Genomic DNA, 18902 nt, shown 5'->3' with positions numbered 1-18902 from the left:
ATTCAGGGTTGATTTGCTTTAGGATTGGCTGGCTTGATCTCTTTGCAGTCCAAGGGACTCTCAAGAGTCTTTTTCAGAACAATTCAAAAGCATCAGTTCTTCAGTGCTCAGCCTTCTTTATCATCCAATTCTCACATCCATACATAACTATTGGAAAAACCATAGCTTTGACTATATGGACCTTCGTCAGCAAAGGTGGCTGACTCTAAGTTACTATTATTACTAAAATTAAATCAAGTCAGTGTGCATGTTTATCAGGAGCATGGTTTATATGTGACTTTGGTGATTGGGAAGGGAGTCATAAAGAAAGTCTGGTTAAAAGAAAAAACACTGTTTCTGGGACTAAAATCATTTTACTAATTGAGTATATTAAATACAAAATAAGTTGATCTCTTTCCCCTCAAAATCAGGTCCTTTCCTATGGATTTATCTTGTCACTTAATTATTTTAAATATCCAGATTCCTTTTGTATTACTTTTTAAAACCTTGAAAAATGTTAAACAGTTTAAAATATTTCTGTATTTGTAATACAAACATAGACATTTCTTTCCTAAAATGATCAACTAACCATTCTATATGTTACTTTATTTATATGAAAGTTTTTTTTCATTACTGACATGGGCAATTACTTGATGAGTCCTATACTGTCCGTAACTCTAACAATCATTCCCTGCCTTCCTAGAATATCTACTCAGAATGGACCCCAACTTTAATTGTTGTATTTGTGTGAAGGACTCTTAACACAGAAAAATAACAAAATGAAACCGAAAAGTAACAGAAACACAAAAGAAAGCGAGAAAGAGAAAACCAATCTGTCCACTTTTGGTGACAAGCAAAACCTGTATTAGAGTCTAGGTTCTTAGCCCACAGCTGAGCTCACCAGTCTTTACGACAGAAAATGGGTATTCATTCAGCAAGAATAAAAATTAAAGAAAAGTAGAAATGATGAGAGCAGACGAGGATTTATGAACTGTCCAACCTGCATGGGATTAATCTTCAGAGAGCGTTCGAAGCACTCCACGCATTCTTTGAACTCCCTGCTTCGCAGGTGGAGGAGGCCTTTGGAGCGCTGGGCTCGAGCACTGCGGTGTCGAGACAACTCCCAGGCCTGGTCATAGTAAGAGTGGTCTCGAAGGACATCTCCGAGCAAGCAGTATAGACTTGGCGTTTCCTTTTTCTCCAGCTCTTGCCTCAGGATTTCTTCTGCCTAGAGATAACAACAAAAATAAATAAATTGCTGAACAGTGACCAATGCCTATTTTTCAGCACATTATAGTCTTTTGTGTCATATGACCCAAAATTTTATTTTCAAAGTTTGAAATGATCTGCTTATTTCATGCATCTAGGACACAGACTGAAAAAAAAGAAACAACAGAAGATAAATATGCTACAAAGTAACAGAGGAACAAGAAGTATAAGGTGGGGCTTCCCCGACATGGGTTCGATCCCTGGTCTGGGAAGATCCCACATTTCCCGGAGCAATGAAGCCTGTGTGCCACGACTACTGAAGCCTCGAAACCTGTGCTCCACAACAGAGAAGCCACCACAATGAGAAGCCTGACTGCCATCACTAGAGAAAGCCCTCCCACAGCAACGAAGACCCAGCACCGCCATAAATAAAAATAGATAAATAAATTCTTAAAAAAAAAAAAAAGAAGAGATGAACATGCTTTGCTGGCATGTGAATCCTCCAGGAAAGGCATCAAGGAGAGATGACTTCATGATACTGGGGGACATCATTCAGCTCCCCGTTTTTCCTGCTCCCTTGTTCCAGCTGTCACCACTGTGACCATTTGTTAAAGCAGAACCTTTAAATCACCTCCACCCAACAGGAGTGAATAGTATGTTTTCCCTTTTTTTTTAGAATGCTTTGCTCAGGGAGCCTGGGATTGCTGAAAAATTTACAAAAGAAGGAAGAGTGTACAATTTAATAGGCATTGTTAAACACCTGCCTCTTAATCAAACTACACTTTGCCTCACAGATAAAAATCTGCCAACACAAGACCTATCTGCTTCCAAACAGTCCATTCACTTTAGAAATTACAGACCATCCTCAATACACAGCTTGGGCATTAGTCTCACGTGTCCACAATTCGGATTCACCTTGTCACAAGCTAACTCAGGACTTGTTACAACATCTTACCCAATTCCCCCACCCATGTCCAATTCTGATTAATTTCAACAGACAGCAAGAAGCATGGTGTTAGCTCTACTTTCCATCCTCATACAAATAGCTTCACATAAACAGCAGTGGGGTCACCAAACATGCCAAGAAAGCCATGGGAGTAGCTAGAGGGTAAAGCTATCCAGGAAGCCAGCCTCTGGTAACTAAAAGGGTAGATCAGACCCTGCCTACCTTGAGTGGCTGGCAGTCTTAAAGTCTGTGTATTTTATTTTCAACATATCTGTAATTCTTGGGCAGTCTACTTTTTGTGAGAGTTTTTAAAGACGGCTGTGTTTCTCAAGGTGTCTTTGGATGCCGTCTCTTTTGCATTTTTGATACAGCACGGGTTATGCAGGTCTTTTAGGCCTAGTCTGAAAATGAAACTAGAATTCATAAAACAGATTCTATGGGAAAACAGTTCTAAGTCCTAAACAGTCAAAATAAAAATGAAGTTTTCCAAATATAATTCATGTAATTCCTTTATTCATAGATAATACAATAGCTATTAATGTATCTAACTAATTCTATATTCAATAAATTGATTTTTCAATGTATTTTATATTCTCTCTATGTATATATGTATATGTATTCAGCCAAATTGTGCATAACAGACTGTACCAACAGGATTTTTACTACCTTACAGTGTAGTTGAAGGCATTTCTTTTGGCAGCATGGCACTGAAATTTTATACCCACACTCTCTCACTTCTGCTCTAAACTGTTAAGAGTGGATTCTGTGGTCTGCAATTAAATAATGACCATTACAGTAACTGGGTACAGAAGTGATTACAGTCAATACACTCCTGAAAGAAGTGAAACTTTGTGCCTGGTGATCTGATCTGGTTAGATTTGAAAACAATGGGGATCCAGTGATTATGATAGGGTTTAACATCAGTAGTCCATGACATCCAGTGATGAAGAGACTGCTTAAATTATATCCGCAATAATTTAGAGTGAAGAACCTATCTAATCAAGGCTTTTGCAGTTTTAGTGACAGGACCCTGTGAGGGGGCACAAGACTGTTTCTAAGTGTGCTGGATAGCACAAAAAAGAAAATGACACTCAGTGTTTTAAATCCTCAAGATCAGAGAACCAGGCAATTAATTTCCTAAAAGAATTTCTTCTCCCAATAGCTGCCAAGCTGGTATAGCCAAAAGTCAGATGGAAGGGCTGCTCTTGTAGGATTGTTGAATTATGATATAGAATGAATTCAGTTTCATGAGTTCTATGTAAAAGTTAGGGCATTTGATGGGGTTAATCAAATCCGCTTTGTTGTTCAGTCGCTCAGCTGTGTCCGACTCTCTGCAACCCCATGGACTGCAGCACACCAGGTTTCCCTGTCCTTTGTTATCTCCCAGAGTGTGCTCAAACTCATTTTCATTGAGTCGATAATGCCATCCACCATCTCGTCTTCTGTCACCCCCTTCTGTCCTGCCCTCAATCTTTAGCCATTCATTTTGTTTCCTCTATTGCCTGTTGGCTTAATTTTCATGATTGCTCTAGGGCTACTCATGTGCATCTTTAATTTATCTAAGTTCATTTAGATTTAATATTGTATCATCTCACCTTTCTCATGTCACAAGCTGTCTTCCTAAATTTCTATTCCATAGAAACAATGAGATAAAAGACTGCTATTGTTTTAAGCCACTGTATTTTGATGTGGTTTGTTACATACCAATGATAATTTTAAGTTGTTTAAAGCAAGAGGGTTACTCTAATATCAGTTACTTCATCAAGGCCAGGAGAAGGGGCCACTGATTACAAAAGAGCCAGACCAAGAATTTAAGTGGGGACATTTGGGATGACTCAGATAAGAGAAAACCTCCAAACTCTATGGAGTTTCCTACACCAGCAGATGCAATCCTCCTCTGTGTGATAAGACAGGTGCCACCTGTCTTACCTGCTTAAGAACAATGTAACAACTATACCTCAGGGAGTTACCTTGCAAGAGCGTGCCAATTCTCCTAATATCTAGCACCGCCCCCCCACCCCACACTGTCGCCAAACTTACAGACATATACACAAAAAGAACTGCAAGATTTTGTTACTTTCTAGAACGAAAATCTGGAGACCATGGGAAAAAGATTCTAAGGGGGCTAGACCATAGACAAAGAGGATCGGAATTTTAAATCAGCTGAATTTAGACACTCATCAGAAGACTTTGGTTGACAGTGCTTGAGTAGCTGGGGACGGTTCCAAACTATTTGCTCAACTGCTTGACTAACATCTAGACACAAACACAGCCAAAACTAAAGCTGAGATGCCAAAAATGCCTTGGTGTAATATGAAGAAAGAATCAAACAACTCAGAAGAAAAAGGCTATTGTTAATTTATCATTTGTGACTTGTTCACCCACCCTACCTGTGTGTCCCCATGAAGGTCAAGGGGTTATTTCTTTCACTCTGACTTGGAGAAATACATTGTACATGAGAGTACCAGCATTTTGAAAAGTGCTATAGCAGATGTCCAGTGTAAGCTGAGAGGTAAAGCTGAGAGGTCCTTCTGTTGAAATGAGCTTCCTGATTTCAGTGGGAATGATTAAAAGCCAAGGTAGTAGAGACTTACTCATAGCACTGAACCTCTAGATGAAAGATGACCATTTTTCTTTGTAACAGGCATAGCCAGAATGGTAGGTAGAATGGTTAGACTTGCATGGAGCAAAGGTGATGACCAACTGATCATGAAGGTTTTAAACCAAACTAGATAAAGAGCCAACTAAGGACAAACTTGATCTTTATAAGACTTTAAAAAAAAAAAAAAATCTAGGTTTGGAAACCAGGTGTCTGACCTGAATAACCTCTAAAACACTGACCTTCACCCAATTCCTATCCCTGAGTCACTTCACAGACTCAGAGTCTTTTATAAACATACAAATAAATAATAAGTAAGCAACCCAATACTAGTGAGAAAGGACCCTGTGATAATGTAATAACTATATACCATAATTCTTCATCCCTAGTCTTCCCCAAAAGGTAATTATAATCATTGACCAGGTAATTGTATCCTGAGGAAAAAGAAATACCTCCTCTTTTCAGGGTTGATTGGCTCTTAGTTACACTAAGTCCTGAGGACTCAGATTATCACCATGTTGACTTAGGAGGTTTATGGGAGTTAGTCCATCCCACTGTAGGCCTAGGAAGTTCTGAACCCACCCAGTAGTTACTAGTTGAATACAGAGGTGAAATTACATATCCAGCAAGAAGCAGAGCCCACGGTGAGGGCTACTTTGGAATAAAGGGCCAAGTGAAAGCCTTTGAAGCTGTTTTTCTCATTAAAAGAGAAATTTCAAACATATATATATCTATGTAAATTACAGAAATGTGTGCCACTACCAAAAACTGCAAAGTGTGTGTGTTTGCACGTGTGAGCAATTTAATCTGCCCATTTAAATTGAGAACACAGACAGGTCCTGGGAAATGTCATAGATTATTATAAACAAAATGTAATGGTGTCCTAATTATAGCTACTGTTCCATTTTACTGGAGCAAATCATCACAGTCCCTGACACATGCCAAGCAGGGACTGATAACAGCAAATATGCTTTTCTCTACCCCAAAACCAGACAACATCAAATGCGGTGGGCTTGAAGTAGCACAGAAAGAAATGGACTTTCCCTATCTCTCCTCAGAATTACATGGACTTATAGTGTAATTTAGTCTGCATGGACCTTGACTGTTTCACCATCCCATTAGACCTTAACAGTCTTGATGACATCATGCTAATAAAACACAAGAAACTAAAAAAATTACATGCCGATGTCAACCAAAAACTGGAAATTACACACTCTTAACACTGTAACTTGTTATTAAGAAAATTTTCAGTTTGTAAAAATTTATTTGATACATTCCCTAGAAGGAACTCATCTATTAAAATAACGTATGTAAAATAAATGTTTGTATTTTATTTTTATTATTTCTAGTTATTTTTGTTCTTACATCCTCTCAGAATGCTTCACTATCTGAACCTCTTTTGAAGAAGCTATAGTTTTCCCTCAAATCAGAAATTCTTCATTACCTATGTAACATAATCTCTAAAATACTCTGGGCATGGGAATTCTCTGGCAGTCCAATAAGTTTGATCCCTTGTTGGGGAACTAAGATCCCACATGCTGAACAGTGTAGTCAAAAGAAGATAAATAAATACAATACAATGCAATACTCTGGACCTATTAGAATTTGGCACTTTCCAAATACGTAAACTTTCAAGTAAAAGGGTTAAACCATTGCACAATCATATGTACAGGATTATGCTATGTACTTGCTTAATCTGGGAAGTATGTTTCCTAAAATCTCTTTTCCTTCTGATTTCATGTTAGAGTCGGTGAGAAGGGAAACTTGCTAAGGATTTGAATGGCAGAAGTAAAGCAACAAACATCCTTTACTCTTGGAAGGCTGTCATGGATAAGTGCATGTCAGTCGCTCAGTCGTGTCCGACTCTTTGAGACCCCAAGGACTGTAGCCTACCGGGCTCCTCTGTCCATAGAATTCTCCAGGCAAGAATACTGGAGTGAGTTGCCATTTCCTTCTCCAGGGGATCTTCCCATGCCAGGGATCGAAGCCAGGTCTCCGGCACTGCAGGGAGATTCTTAACCATCTGAGCCACCAGGGAAGGCCCTTGTCATGGTTAAATATGACATCAAACAAGATGCAGAGATGTCCTGCAGATCCCAGCTTGACTATGTGTCCTTCTTGTCTCTCCACTTGCTGGCCATGCCAATCAAGAGTAACCCCTGGGCACACCATTAGACACTTTACTGGGGACCACAGAGCATTGCTATACAGATCCAACAGCTTTCCACAGATCTCTCCACAAGTTCCTGATGCATACTCCCATTTCAATGGCTGGCCATTCCTGGCTTCTCAGATTTCCCTGTAAGTTCTGACTTACTTGTGCCAATGCTTCAAGTAGATGGTGAGTCTTTCCCTGATCCTCTTACTCCCTCTTTTACACCTTCACTTCCCTTCCCACAATCATGTGGGAAGAACCTAATTCTTTTAGCACACCTCTTATTCCCCAAAATACTCAAAGTGGCTCTGCTTTCATAATCAAAACCTCAATATTATATGGTCTTTCTATTCATTTTTGTCTTTTAAGTGCCTTAAGTGTCCTTCCATCTGATAGTGATTCACAGATTAGTTTTATTCAGCACATTATTAAATGTATTATTTCACTTAATCTCTATAATAATTCTGAGAAGTAGATAATAACATCTGCATTTTGAAGACAAAGAAATACAAGTTTAGACTCTTTGATCGACTGGTAAGCCCCAAACCAAAAGATAACAGTTGAAAAACAGGACCTTGATTTCAGGTTCAATACTTTTTCTATTTCACATGAGCAAAAATAGTGGTGTAAGGATTTCTAAAAATTCCTTGCACCCGAAAAGCAGTAAGAAAACTGACAAAATGTTAGAATGAACTTTTTCAGAATTCTGGAAATTAATCAAAGATTTGAAATAATCAAGAGAGTGTTTATGCAAGAAAATGATCAAGTTTTATTAAGGAAAGCAAGCTTTGTGTCATTTTAATATGTACCATTCCTATTCCCTCTTCTCCAGCTCTGCACTGGCCTTGAAAACCAACAGCATGTTATCATGGTGAAAATTAACAGCCAAGCAGCCATCAGAAGGAACAAAATGGATTTGGAGCTCCTATGAAGTCTCATTCTCAGAAAACAGTCTGGTGGTTACCTGGAAGAGCCCACTTGCAAAGCTGTCTTTATTTAACCTGACTCTGAACTTGTCCAGTGACAAAACTTTGTCAAAGACAATTAGAGACAATTGATTAATCTTGCAGCTGCCTGAGGTGGTAAATAACACCTGGGGCAAACAATAGGCTAATCAAAACACTTAAAAGGAAAATAAGGGAATGAGATATAAATAAGGGCTTTGAAAAACACCAACATATTGGTGGGAAACTAGAAATCCATGCATATGTGGGGCTATGCACATGCTCAGAAAATATATGAGAAAGCTTATGCGCTTACCTCAGGCTGACCTTGAGGCTTTGCACAAGCAGTTAATGAATGCTAAGGCAGAGGTGTCAATTGCCTATGTGTGGAAAGCATGTCCCAACACACAGACATCCCCAAATAAAAAGGAAGACAACACATCACGTTAACAGTAACCAAAAAGAGAGCTGGAGTGACTACACTAAGACAAAATACACCTAAGACAAAACTTGTTACTAGAACAAAGAAAGGCATGTTTTCATGATACTCACTCCATCAAGAAGATACAATAGTTACAAGTCTATATTCACCTAACAACACAGCCCCAAATTATATGAAGCAAAAATGGACAGATCTGAAGGGAAAAAAATATCTGGAGACTTCAATATTCAACTTTCAATAATGAATAGAACAACAACTATATACAGAAGATAGAAACAGAAGACTTGAACAATGCTATAAACCAACTAGACCCACCAGACACATAAAGAAAACTCTGTCCAGTTAACAGTAGAATACACATTCTTCTCAAGTGCACAGAGAACATTCTCCAGGAGATATACTACATGGTAAGTCACAAAACAAGTCTCAATAAATTTCAAAGTGTTGTTGTTGTTCAGTCGCTCAGTTGTATCCGACTCTTTGCAACCCCATGGACTGCAGTACAACAGGCTTCCCTGTCCTTCACCATCTCCCAGAGTTCACTCAAACTTGTGTTCATTGAGTCGATCATCTCATTCTCTGTCATCCCCTTCTCCTCCTGCCCTCAATCTTTCCCAGCATCAGGGTCTTTTCTAATAAGTCTGCTCTTTGTATCAAGAGCCAAGTATTGGAGCTTCAGCTTCAGCATCAGTCCTTCCAATGAATATTCAGGGTTGATTTTCTTTAGGACTGACTGGTTTGATCCCCTTGCAGTCCAAAGGACTCTCAAGAGTCTTCTCCAACACCACAGTTCAACAGCATCAATTCTTTGGCACTCAGCCTTCATGGTCCAACTCACATCCGTGCATGACTAATGGAAAACCATAGCTTTGACAAGATGGACATGTGTTGGCAAAGTGATGTCTCTGCTTTTTAATACACTGTCTAGGTTTGTCATAGATTTTCTTCTGAGGAGTAAGCATCTTTTAATTTCATGACTGCAGTTACCATCTGCAGTGATTTCGGAGCCCAAGAAAATAAAGTCTATCACTGTTTCCATTGTTTCCCCATCTATTTGCCATGAAGTGATAGGACCAGATGTCATGATCTTAGTTTTGTGAATGTTCAGTTTTAAGCCAACCTTTTCACTCTGTTCTTTCACCTTCATCAAGAAGCTCTTTAATTTCTCTTCACTTTCTGCCATAAGGGTGGTGTCATCTGCATATCTAAGGTTATTGATATTTCTCCCAGCTACTGCTTCATCCAGCCTGGCATTTCACACAATGTACTCTGGATATAGGTCTATATAGTCAAAGCTATGGTTTTTCCAGTAGTCACGTATGGACATGAGAGTTGGACCATAAAGAAGGCTATGTGCCAAAGAACTGATGCTTTTGAACTACGGTAAGAGAGTTCCTTGGACTGCAAGGAGATCAAACCAGTCAGTCCTAAAGGAAATCAATCCTGAATACTCATTGGAAGGACCGATGCTAAAGTTGAAGGTCCGATCTTTTGGCCACCTGATATGAACAGCCAACTCACTGGAAAAGACCCTGATGCTGGGAAAGAGAAAGCAGGAGAAGGGGACGACAGAGGATGAGGTGGTTGGATGGCATCACAGACTCAACTGACATGAGTTTGAGTAACCTCTGGGATATGGTGAAGGACAGGGAAGCCTGGTGTGCTACAGTCCATGAGGTCACAAAGAGTTGGACATGACTGAACAAGTGAACAACAACTCTGCATATATGTTAGATAAGCAGGGTGACAAAATACAGCCTTGACATACACCTTGTGTGCAACCAGGACCCAGGGAAAGGTGCAGTGACCTCCACAAAAGACTGAGCCAGACGCGCCTTTGAGTGTTTGAGTGTCTCGTGCAAAGGCATGGACATCATGCCGCTGGGACAGGGACTCTAGCAGCAGCAGACCTGGGTGGCACGGCATGTGGCCTAAGTTCTCTTGGAGGAAGTCACCATTAGCCCCACAACAGAGCCACCAGCCAGGCAACTCACAAACTGGAGCACAATTACACCAAATAAGTTCTCACACTGTTGCTGAAGTTCTCAGCCCCACAACAGATTTCCCAACCTGGGGATCAGGCAAAGGGACTGAGAACCCCCCAGGGAATCTGACTTTGAAGGTCAGTGGGATTTGATTACAGAACTTCCACAGGACTAGGAAACAGAGACTCTTAGAGGGCACAGACAAAACCTTGTGCTCACCAGGACCCAGGAGAAAGGAGCAGTGACCCCACAAGAGACTGAGCCAGGCTTGCCTGTGAGTGTTTGGGAGTCTCTGGCAGAGGCGTGGGTCAACAGTGGCCTGCCACGGGGTCAGGGGCACTGACTGCAGCAGTCCTGGGGGGTGTAGCATGCTGGCATAAGTCCTTTTGGAGGAGGTCACCCGTACCCACTACCATAGTTTGGCCTCAGGCCAAACTACAGGCAGGGAACACAGCCCTACCCATCAGCAGAAAATTGGAATTAAGATTTCCTGAGAATGGCCTTGCCCACTAGAGCAAGACCCAGTTTTCCCCATAGCCAGTCTCTCCCATCAGGAAGCTTCCACAAACCTCTTTTCCTCATCCATCAGAGGTAAGACAGAATGAAAACTGCAATCTGAAAGTGTAGAAGTCATACAAAGTATATTCTACAACTACAGTGGGATGAAATTAGAAATCATAACAAACAAATTTGAGAAATTCACAAATATGTGGAAATTAAACAACATACTGACAAGTAAACAATAAGTCAAAAAAGAAATCACAGGGAAACTGAAAACACTTTGAGATAAACGTAAACAAAACTACAGTATGCCAAAACTTATGGAACACAGTAAAAGTGGTTCTTAGAGGAAAGCTTGTAATTATAAATGTCTATATATTAATAACAAATAGTATTAATTCTGGGTATTTTATCTACTGGAAGATGGCTCTGGAGGGCCAGAGTGGGGCAGTTTCCTACAGAAGCTAAAGAAACACTAAAGCAGTGACTTAGCTTTGTCTAAATTTGTTTGTTTTTTCCTCACAGTCCTATCCCATAGTTTGTGCATGCTAAGCAGCGTCATTCATGTCTGACTTTTTGTGACCCTATGGACCATAGCCCACCAGGCTCCTCTGTCCATTGGATTCTCCAGGCAAGAATACTGGAGTTGGTTGCTATGCCCTCCTCTAAGAGATCTTCCTGATTCAGAGACTGAACCCACGTCTCTTGTGTTTCCTGCACTGGCAGATGGGTTCTTTACCACTAGCGCCACCTGGGAAGCCCTCCCAACCCAGGGATTGAACCCAGGTTTCCCGCATTGAGGGCAGATTCTTTACCATCTAAGCCACCAGGGAAGCCCAAGTTAGTTGTTCAGTAATGTCCGATTCTTTGTGACCCCATGGACTGTAGCCCCCCAGGGTCTTCTGTCCATGGGATTTCCCAAGCAAAAATATTGGAGTGGGTTGCCATTTCCTACTCCAGGGGATCTTCCTGACCCAGGCATTGAACCCACATCTCCTGCATTACAGGCAGATTCTTTACTGTCTGAGCCATCAGGGAAGACACATAGTTTCTTCAGATATGTCAACTATTTCTCCTTAAGAGTTTATACCTCTTGGTCCTGCCAACAAACCTAGCTTCCTCAAGGGCAATGCTTGCAGGCAATGTATTTCCTTTCTTCAGTTAGTCACACTGCATTCCCCAGTCTTCCTCACTTTCTCCAAAATGTCCTATTTTCTCTTCCCTCCTCATTTACCCAGCCAATTTATATGATTTATTACTAAATAAAGAACGACAAAGATGTGCCCAGTGAACATAAACAAAGCACAAGAGCTTCTGATACCACTTCGGCAATATCAAAATGTGGGTAGGAAGAAATCTTCACAGAATGTGAAAAACTTTGATATTTCTGGCTATGGGTTGCTACTTTCCTACTAGAAAACACAGATGTATGTTCTTACATGACATAAGAAATTTGTCATCTTAACATCTATTAAGTAGGATAAAAATACATTCCCAAATATTCAAAGCCATACTTCAAATGGCAAATGGCTATAAAGAACATGGGGTGCCTATAGGAACCTGCAAATCTGAAGACCATTCCCTTACCCACACAAACGTATGTATCTTACATATATCTATTTTGTTTTGTAATTCCACACAACTATTAATAATTATTAATCTTAATATAACTTTATAGCAATGACTACACACAGTGAATCTCAGCATAAAATAAAGTCAGCCAAGATTATTAACTATGGCTAGAATAATACGTTCCTTACTTTATCAGGAAAATCTGTGGTGTTTAGAGCAAGGGTTACACACAAAGATGCCCAGAAATTCTTGCCAATTATTGAGAATGAATAAAGTAGGCTGGCAATTGAACATACAAAGGAACAAGCCACTCCTCTCTACCCAGTTAGCACAATAATGTGGGAATTTGGCCCTATGTTTCCACATCATTTGATTTTTTTAAGAGAAGCCAAGAAATCTAGATTTTTAGATGATATCACCTGAATGTGCTTACTCTGTTTTGTTTTTTTTTTCAAAGCATTATGTCAGTCAAACAAAATATCTCTTGCAACTTCAGATTTAGAAAATTAAACTCTTACCCTACAGTGGACATGACTTGCTCTTTTTCCTGCTCGGCATCCATTCTCTGATCTGATGATTACAGAATTACTCTTCCCTGAACAGAAACCATTCCATGTAGTACAGAGGCAGGGCCTATCAGAGGCCAGATTACATGCCTCAGGCTGTTCAGAACTTTTCTGTGAGAACTATGGAATTGACTTGAGTCCACCAGGGTTACTAAACTCGAGCTTTCAGGGGCCTTCTTGGCTGGCTCTCGGAGAAATGATACCATCTCAGCCCCTGGATACGACTATCATTATTAGTCAACTAGAAGTTTCAGTTGCATTAACTTATAAATTCCTTTTTTTCCCTAAGCTAGTATATGTTGGTTCTCTTACAACCAAAACCGTCCTAACACGTCCCTAGAAAATTCTGTTGCATAATTCATTCTATAGACTTCCAACTACAAGAAGATCTGTGAGAACGTAGGTGCCTTTTGTCAGAAAGACAGTTCAAATGCCAGTTCCACTGCTTACTAAAGGCATGACCATGAGTAAGCTCACTAATATGTTGAGAGTCTGTTTTTCATTTGTACATGACCTTCAAGAATTACATGTGAAATGTACCTAGGATTTTGTTAGGCACACAGTAAGCCCTAAACTAATGTTTGTGTTCCTTCTCAATCCCTCTACTGGAAAACCAGACTGAAAAGCAAGAAGCTTGAGGTTTCACTATTAGGAAGAAAGAAACTTGAAACAGCTTCTAGAAGCATTAAAATTTTCTGTAAACCATCATACTAGTTAACTGTGTACAGTTTCTCCACAGATAGCAGAATTGCTGTTGTTAAACTGTTAAATAGGTGTTTATGTAACCAAGGCCAATGGGACTGGAGGAAGTTAGGTCAAAGGGAAAAAGTACTGATGCTACCAGGTTAAAAAGCTGAATTCTTCCAGATAAGGCTGATTTCAACCAAACATCAGGTTTTTCTTTTTTTTTTAATGAAAATGTGTAGCCACAGGAGGAGGCCCTAGAGATCTCAGAGAAAGAATCTGTACAAGATACAAACCTAGAGGAACATTGCTTTACAGAAGGATAGCAGAGGGAGAAATATTTTGCTGGTCAAACAGAATTTGGAATCTATATATGTCTGCAGTATCAGACTATAAGCTTCTTGAAGGTAATTTTTTTTTTTCTCATCTTGGAATACCACTGCCCAGCACATAGTAGGTGCTCTATAAAGTATTGAATGAATTCAACTGAAACTAACAGTGAAATCCCAAAGGCTTCAGATTCTACAAAGAAACATAAATGATTCTTCCTACTGAGAACAAAGTGAGAACACCTTAAGGATAGCGGGCTGACATCAATACTGAGTATGACTGAATTAGGACTGATCTAACAAGTCAGTCCAAGCAGAGAGGTTATACAGCAGAATCTGAACTTCACAAGCCCTTCTCACCCAAGTGATCACAACTAAGAAGTTACTCTCAGGAATTCCCTGGTGGTCCAGTGGTTGAGAATCTGCCCTGCAATGTAGGGGACATGGGTTCAATCCTTGGTCCAGAAACTAAGATCCCACATGCTACGGAGCAACTAAGCCCGTGAGCTACAACTCCTGAGCCCTCAAGCCACAACTAGAGAGTTTGTGCCACATAATGCAACGAAGATGACTGATGACACAACTAAGATCTGGTGCAGCCAAATACATACACAAATATTCAAAAAAAGAGAAGTGACTCTGAGGACTAAAAACATCAACGAGCAAAGTGACAGCCTGAGTTCCCTACCCTGGTAATTTAACTTTTGACCAAACAGTCCAGTGTTGAGAAGTAGCTGAGAACTTCAGATAAATACAAGCAAAAAAGTTAATATATAAAAGTGAAATATATGCCACATTGGGACTTATTTACATTTATGATGGTGTATTTTTCTACAAGCTGTTACAAGGGATATTCAAGGTTTGAGGGAGGAGCCCTACCCTAAGTACACTAGGATTCCGGGAAGCACCCTGTTAGAGACAAGGCCCTAGATTAGGCATAAAGAGTACGGGTGACAGCAAACATCTCATTCAGATATGAAAGAAAAATCAAAAGCTTTACAGACGAGCAAAAGCTGAGAGAATTCAGCACCACCAAGCCAGCTCTTCAACAAATGCTAAAGGATCTTCTCTAGACAGGAAACACAGAAAAGGTGTATAAACTCAAATCCAAAACAACAAAGTAAATGGCAACGGGATCATACTTATCAATAATTACCTTAAATGTAAATGGGTTGAATGCCCCAACCAAAAGACAAAGACTGGCTGAATGGATATAAAAACTAGACCCTATATATGCCGTCTACAAGAGACCCACCTCAAAACAAGGGACACATACAGACTGAAAGTGAAGGGTTGGAAAAAGATATTTTATGCAAATGGAGACCAAAAGAAAGTAGGAGTAGCAATACTCATATCAGATAAAATAGACTTTGAAATAAAGGCTGTGAAAAGAGACAAAGAAGGACACTACATAATGATCAAAGGATCAACCCAAGAAGAAGATATAACAATTATAAATATATATGCACCCAACATAAGAGCACCGCAATGTGTAAGGCAAATGCTAAGAAGTATGAAAGGGGAAATTAACAATAACACAATAATAGAGGGAGACTTTAACACCCTACCACACCTATGGATAGATCAACTAAACAGAAAATTAGCTAGGAAATACAAACTTTAAATGATACAATGGACCAGCTAGACCTAATTGATATCTATAGGACATTTCACCCCAAAACAATGAATTTCACCTTTTTCTCACGTGCACACAGAACCTTCCCTAGGATAGATCACATCCTGGGCCATAAATCTAGCCTTGGTAAATTCAAAAAAATTGAAATCATTCCAAGCATCTTTTCTGATCACAATGCAGTAAGATTAGACGACAACTATGAGAAACGCTGGGCTGGAAGAAGCACAAGCTGGAATCAAGATTGCCAGGAGAAATATCAATAACCTCAGATATGCAGATGACACCACCCTTATGGCAGAAAGTGAAGAGGAACTAAAAAGCCTCTTGATGAAAGTGAAAATGGAGAGTGAAAAAGTTGGCTTGAAGCTCAACATTCAGAAAACGAAGATTATGGCATCTGGTCCCATCACTTCATGGCAAATAGATGGGGAAACAGTGGAAACAGTGACAGACTTTATTTTTGGGGGCTCCAAAATCACTGCAGATGGTGACTGCAGCCATGAAATTAAAAGACGCTTACTCCTTGGAAGGAAAGTTATGACCAACCTAGATAGCATATTCAAAAGCAGAGACATTACTTTGCCAACAAAAGTCCGTCTAGTCAAGGCTATGGTTTTTCCACTGGTCATGTATGGATGTGAGAGTTGGACTGTGAAGAAGCCTGACTGCCAAAGAATTGATGCTTTTGAACTGTGGTGTTGGAGAAGACTCTTGAGAGGCCCTTGGACTGCAAGGAGATCCAACCAGTCCATCCTGAAGGAGGTCATTCCTGGGTGTTCTTTGGAAGGACTGATGCTAAAGCTGAAACTCCAATACTTTGGCCACCTCATGCAAAGAGTTGACTCATTGGAAAAGACTCTGATGCTGGGAGGGATTGGGGGCAGAAGGAGAAGGGGACGACAGAGAATGAATGGCTGGATGGCATAACCGACTCGATGGACATGAGTTTGTAGTTGCTTGCTCCCCTCCTCCGTGGGGCGATGCCCAGTCCTACTCACTCTCTGACAGCCAATTGATCACTAATTGCTCTGGACGTTTATGTGTGTGAATGCACCACAGTCTGGCTTAATTTTTCAAATGAGACCTGCCAACATAAATATCCCAGGTCCAAGATAAAACAGAATAATTAAAAACAGGCCTTGTTATCCGATTAGCTGATCATCTCCTATTCATATCACCAAGTGATATTTTCGGTGAGTGTTTTGCCTGTTTTCCTCATTCAAGTGAACACAACAGGTTTTTCCTTTCAAATTGACCATCAAATTTTAAAGGATTAACAACAAGGATGGGGGTGGGCAGGTGCTGGGGAAGGAGTATGGCTTTTAGAGGAAAGGCAGGTCTGAGCTTGGATTCCAAAATCTGCCACTTACTGAGGCTAATCAGTAAAATGGCAAAAACAATTCATACTTTGTAGGTTGTTACAAATATTAAATGACAAGGACAAAATAATTCTATAAGGAACGTAGTACATAAGAGGCTCTAAAACTGCATTACATAATAACAGCATGCTCACAGTACCTTAGCATCTATGGAGCAAAAATAAAAGTTCTTCTATTTCTATTCCTTAAAATTAAGATGTTAAAACAAGACCAGAGAGATCTCATAATAAGTTTTTGGAGAGAGACTATACAGCGGGGCTTGGAGAAGTTTCCTTCACCACATGCAGGGTCCATAAAGAGTGACCAAGTGAAGATCTGCTTCAATGCAATAACTATTCTATGAATACCTACTAGTCCTTCATTCAGCAAATGTGAGTTCCCCCAAGGTGCCAGGCCTTTGCTATAAATAAAATAGACACAAGTCTGGTTCTTAAACTGCTTACAGTCGAGCAGGTGAGCTAAGTCAGTACAAGGGATGATGAGTGTGGTGCTGGGTATTAGAGGCGCACACAGGAGAATCTCCAGATCTCTGGGGGCGATTTCAGGGAAAGCTCCTTGGAGGAAGCAATTACCAAGGAGAAGTCTGAGGAATAAGGAGTTAGCTGAGGGAGGACAAGTTCTAGACAGACAACAGCGTGTGTGAAGGTCCTGAGGTCAAACCAATGCTGCAAAATCAACAATTCCAGGTAGTTTAGCCCTGCCAGAACTTTGGACACAACCTGAGTGAGTACAAAGGGGGGACAAGGCAGAGGTAATAGAGGAGGGAGACAAGCATCAGCAATGTCAGTAGGACTCAGATTGTGAAGTGAAGACCATTCCAATAAGAGCTCTGAATTAATCCTAAGAACACAGCGAAGTTCCTACAGTCAGAATGACATGATTCGGTTCAGTTCAGTTCAGTCGCTCAGTCGCGTCCGACTCTTTGCAACCCCATGAATCCCAGCACGCCAGGCCTCCCTGTCCATTACCAACTCCCAGAGTTCACTGAGACTCACGTCCATCGAGTCAGTGGTGCCATCCAGCCATCTCATCCTCTGTCGTCCCCTTCTCCTCCTGACCCCAATCCCTCCTGGCATCAGAATCTTTTCCAATGAGTCAATTCTTCGCATGAGGTTGCCAAAGTACTGGAGTTTCAGCTTTAGCATCATTCCTTCCAAAGAAATCCCAGGGCTGATTTCCTTCAGAATGGACTGGTTGGATCTCCTTGCAGTTCAAGGGACTCTCAAGAGTCTTCTCCAACACCACAGCTCAAAAGCATCAATTCTTCAGCACTCAGCCATCTTCACAGTCCAACTCTCACATCCATACATGACCACAGGAAAAACCATAGCCTTGACTAGATGGACCTCTGTTGGCAAAGTAATATCTCTGCTTTTGAATATGCTATCTAGGTTGGTCATAACTTTCCTTTCAAGGAGTAAGCGTCTTTTAATTTCATGGCTGCAGTCACCATCTGCAGTGATTTTGGAGCCCCCAGAAATAAAGTCTGACACTGTTTCCACTGTTTCCCCATCTATTTCCCATGAAGTGATGGGACCGGATGCCATGATCTTCGTTTTCTGAATGCTGAGCTTTAAGCCAACTTTTTCACTCTCCACTTTCACTCTCATCAAGAGGCTTTTGAGTTCCTCTTCACTTTCTGCCATAAGGGTGGTGTCATCTGCATATCTGAGGTTATTGATATTTCTCCCGGAAATCTTGATTCCAGCTTGTGTTTCTGCCAGTCCAGCGTTTCTCATGATGTACTCTGCATAGAAGTTAAATAAGCAGGGCGACAATATACAGTCTTGATGTACTCCTTTTCCTATTTGGAACCAGTCTTTTGTTGCATGTCCAGTTCTAACTATTGCTTCCTGACCTGCATACAGGTTTCTCAAGAGGAAGGTCAGCTGGTCTGGTATTCCCATCTCTTTCAGAATTTTCCACAGTTTATTATGATCCACACAATCAAAGGCTTTGGCATAGTCAATAAAGCA

At 40.5% G+C, this 18902-nt stretch overlaps 1 protein-coding gene across 3 annotated transcripts in view; it reads right to left on the bottom strand.

Moving 5' to 3' along the window:
• Window positions 1-18902, bottom strand: part of TTC27 (tetratricopeptide repeat domain 27) — a 185491-nt gene that overhangs the window by 59673 nt on the left and 106916 nt on the right. For all 3 annotated transcript variants that reach the window (XM_070798087.1, XM_070798088.1, XM_019969975.2), the window contains exon 13: window positions 980-1207. In XM_070798087.1, coding sequence (XP_070654188.1) covers window positions 980-1207 — 228 coding nt within the window. The remainder of the gene's footprint in view (window positions 1-979; window positions 1208-18902) is intronic.

Source organism: Bos indicus, chromosome 11 (assembly GCF_029378745.1).
Source record: "Bos indicus isolate NIAB-ARS_2022 breed Sahiwal x Tharparkar chromosome 11, NIAB-ARS_B.indTharparkar_mat_pri_1.0, whole genome shotgun sequence".
In the NCBI taxonomy this organism is placed as follows: domain Eukaryota; kingdom Metazoa; phylum Chordata; class Mammalia; order Artiodactyla; family Bovidae; genus Bos; species Bos indicus.
The sequence above is the reverse complement of the archived record's forward strand: the minus strand, read 5'-3'. Positions and strand labels throughout refer to the sequence as shown.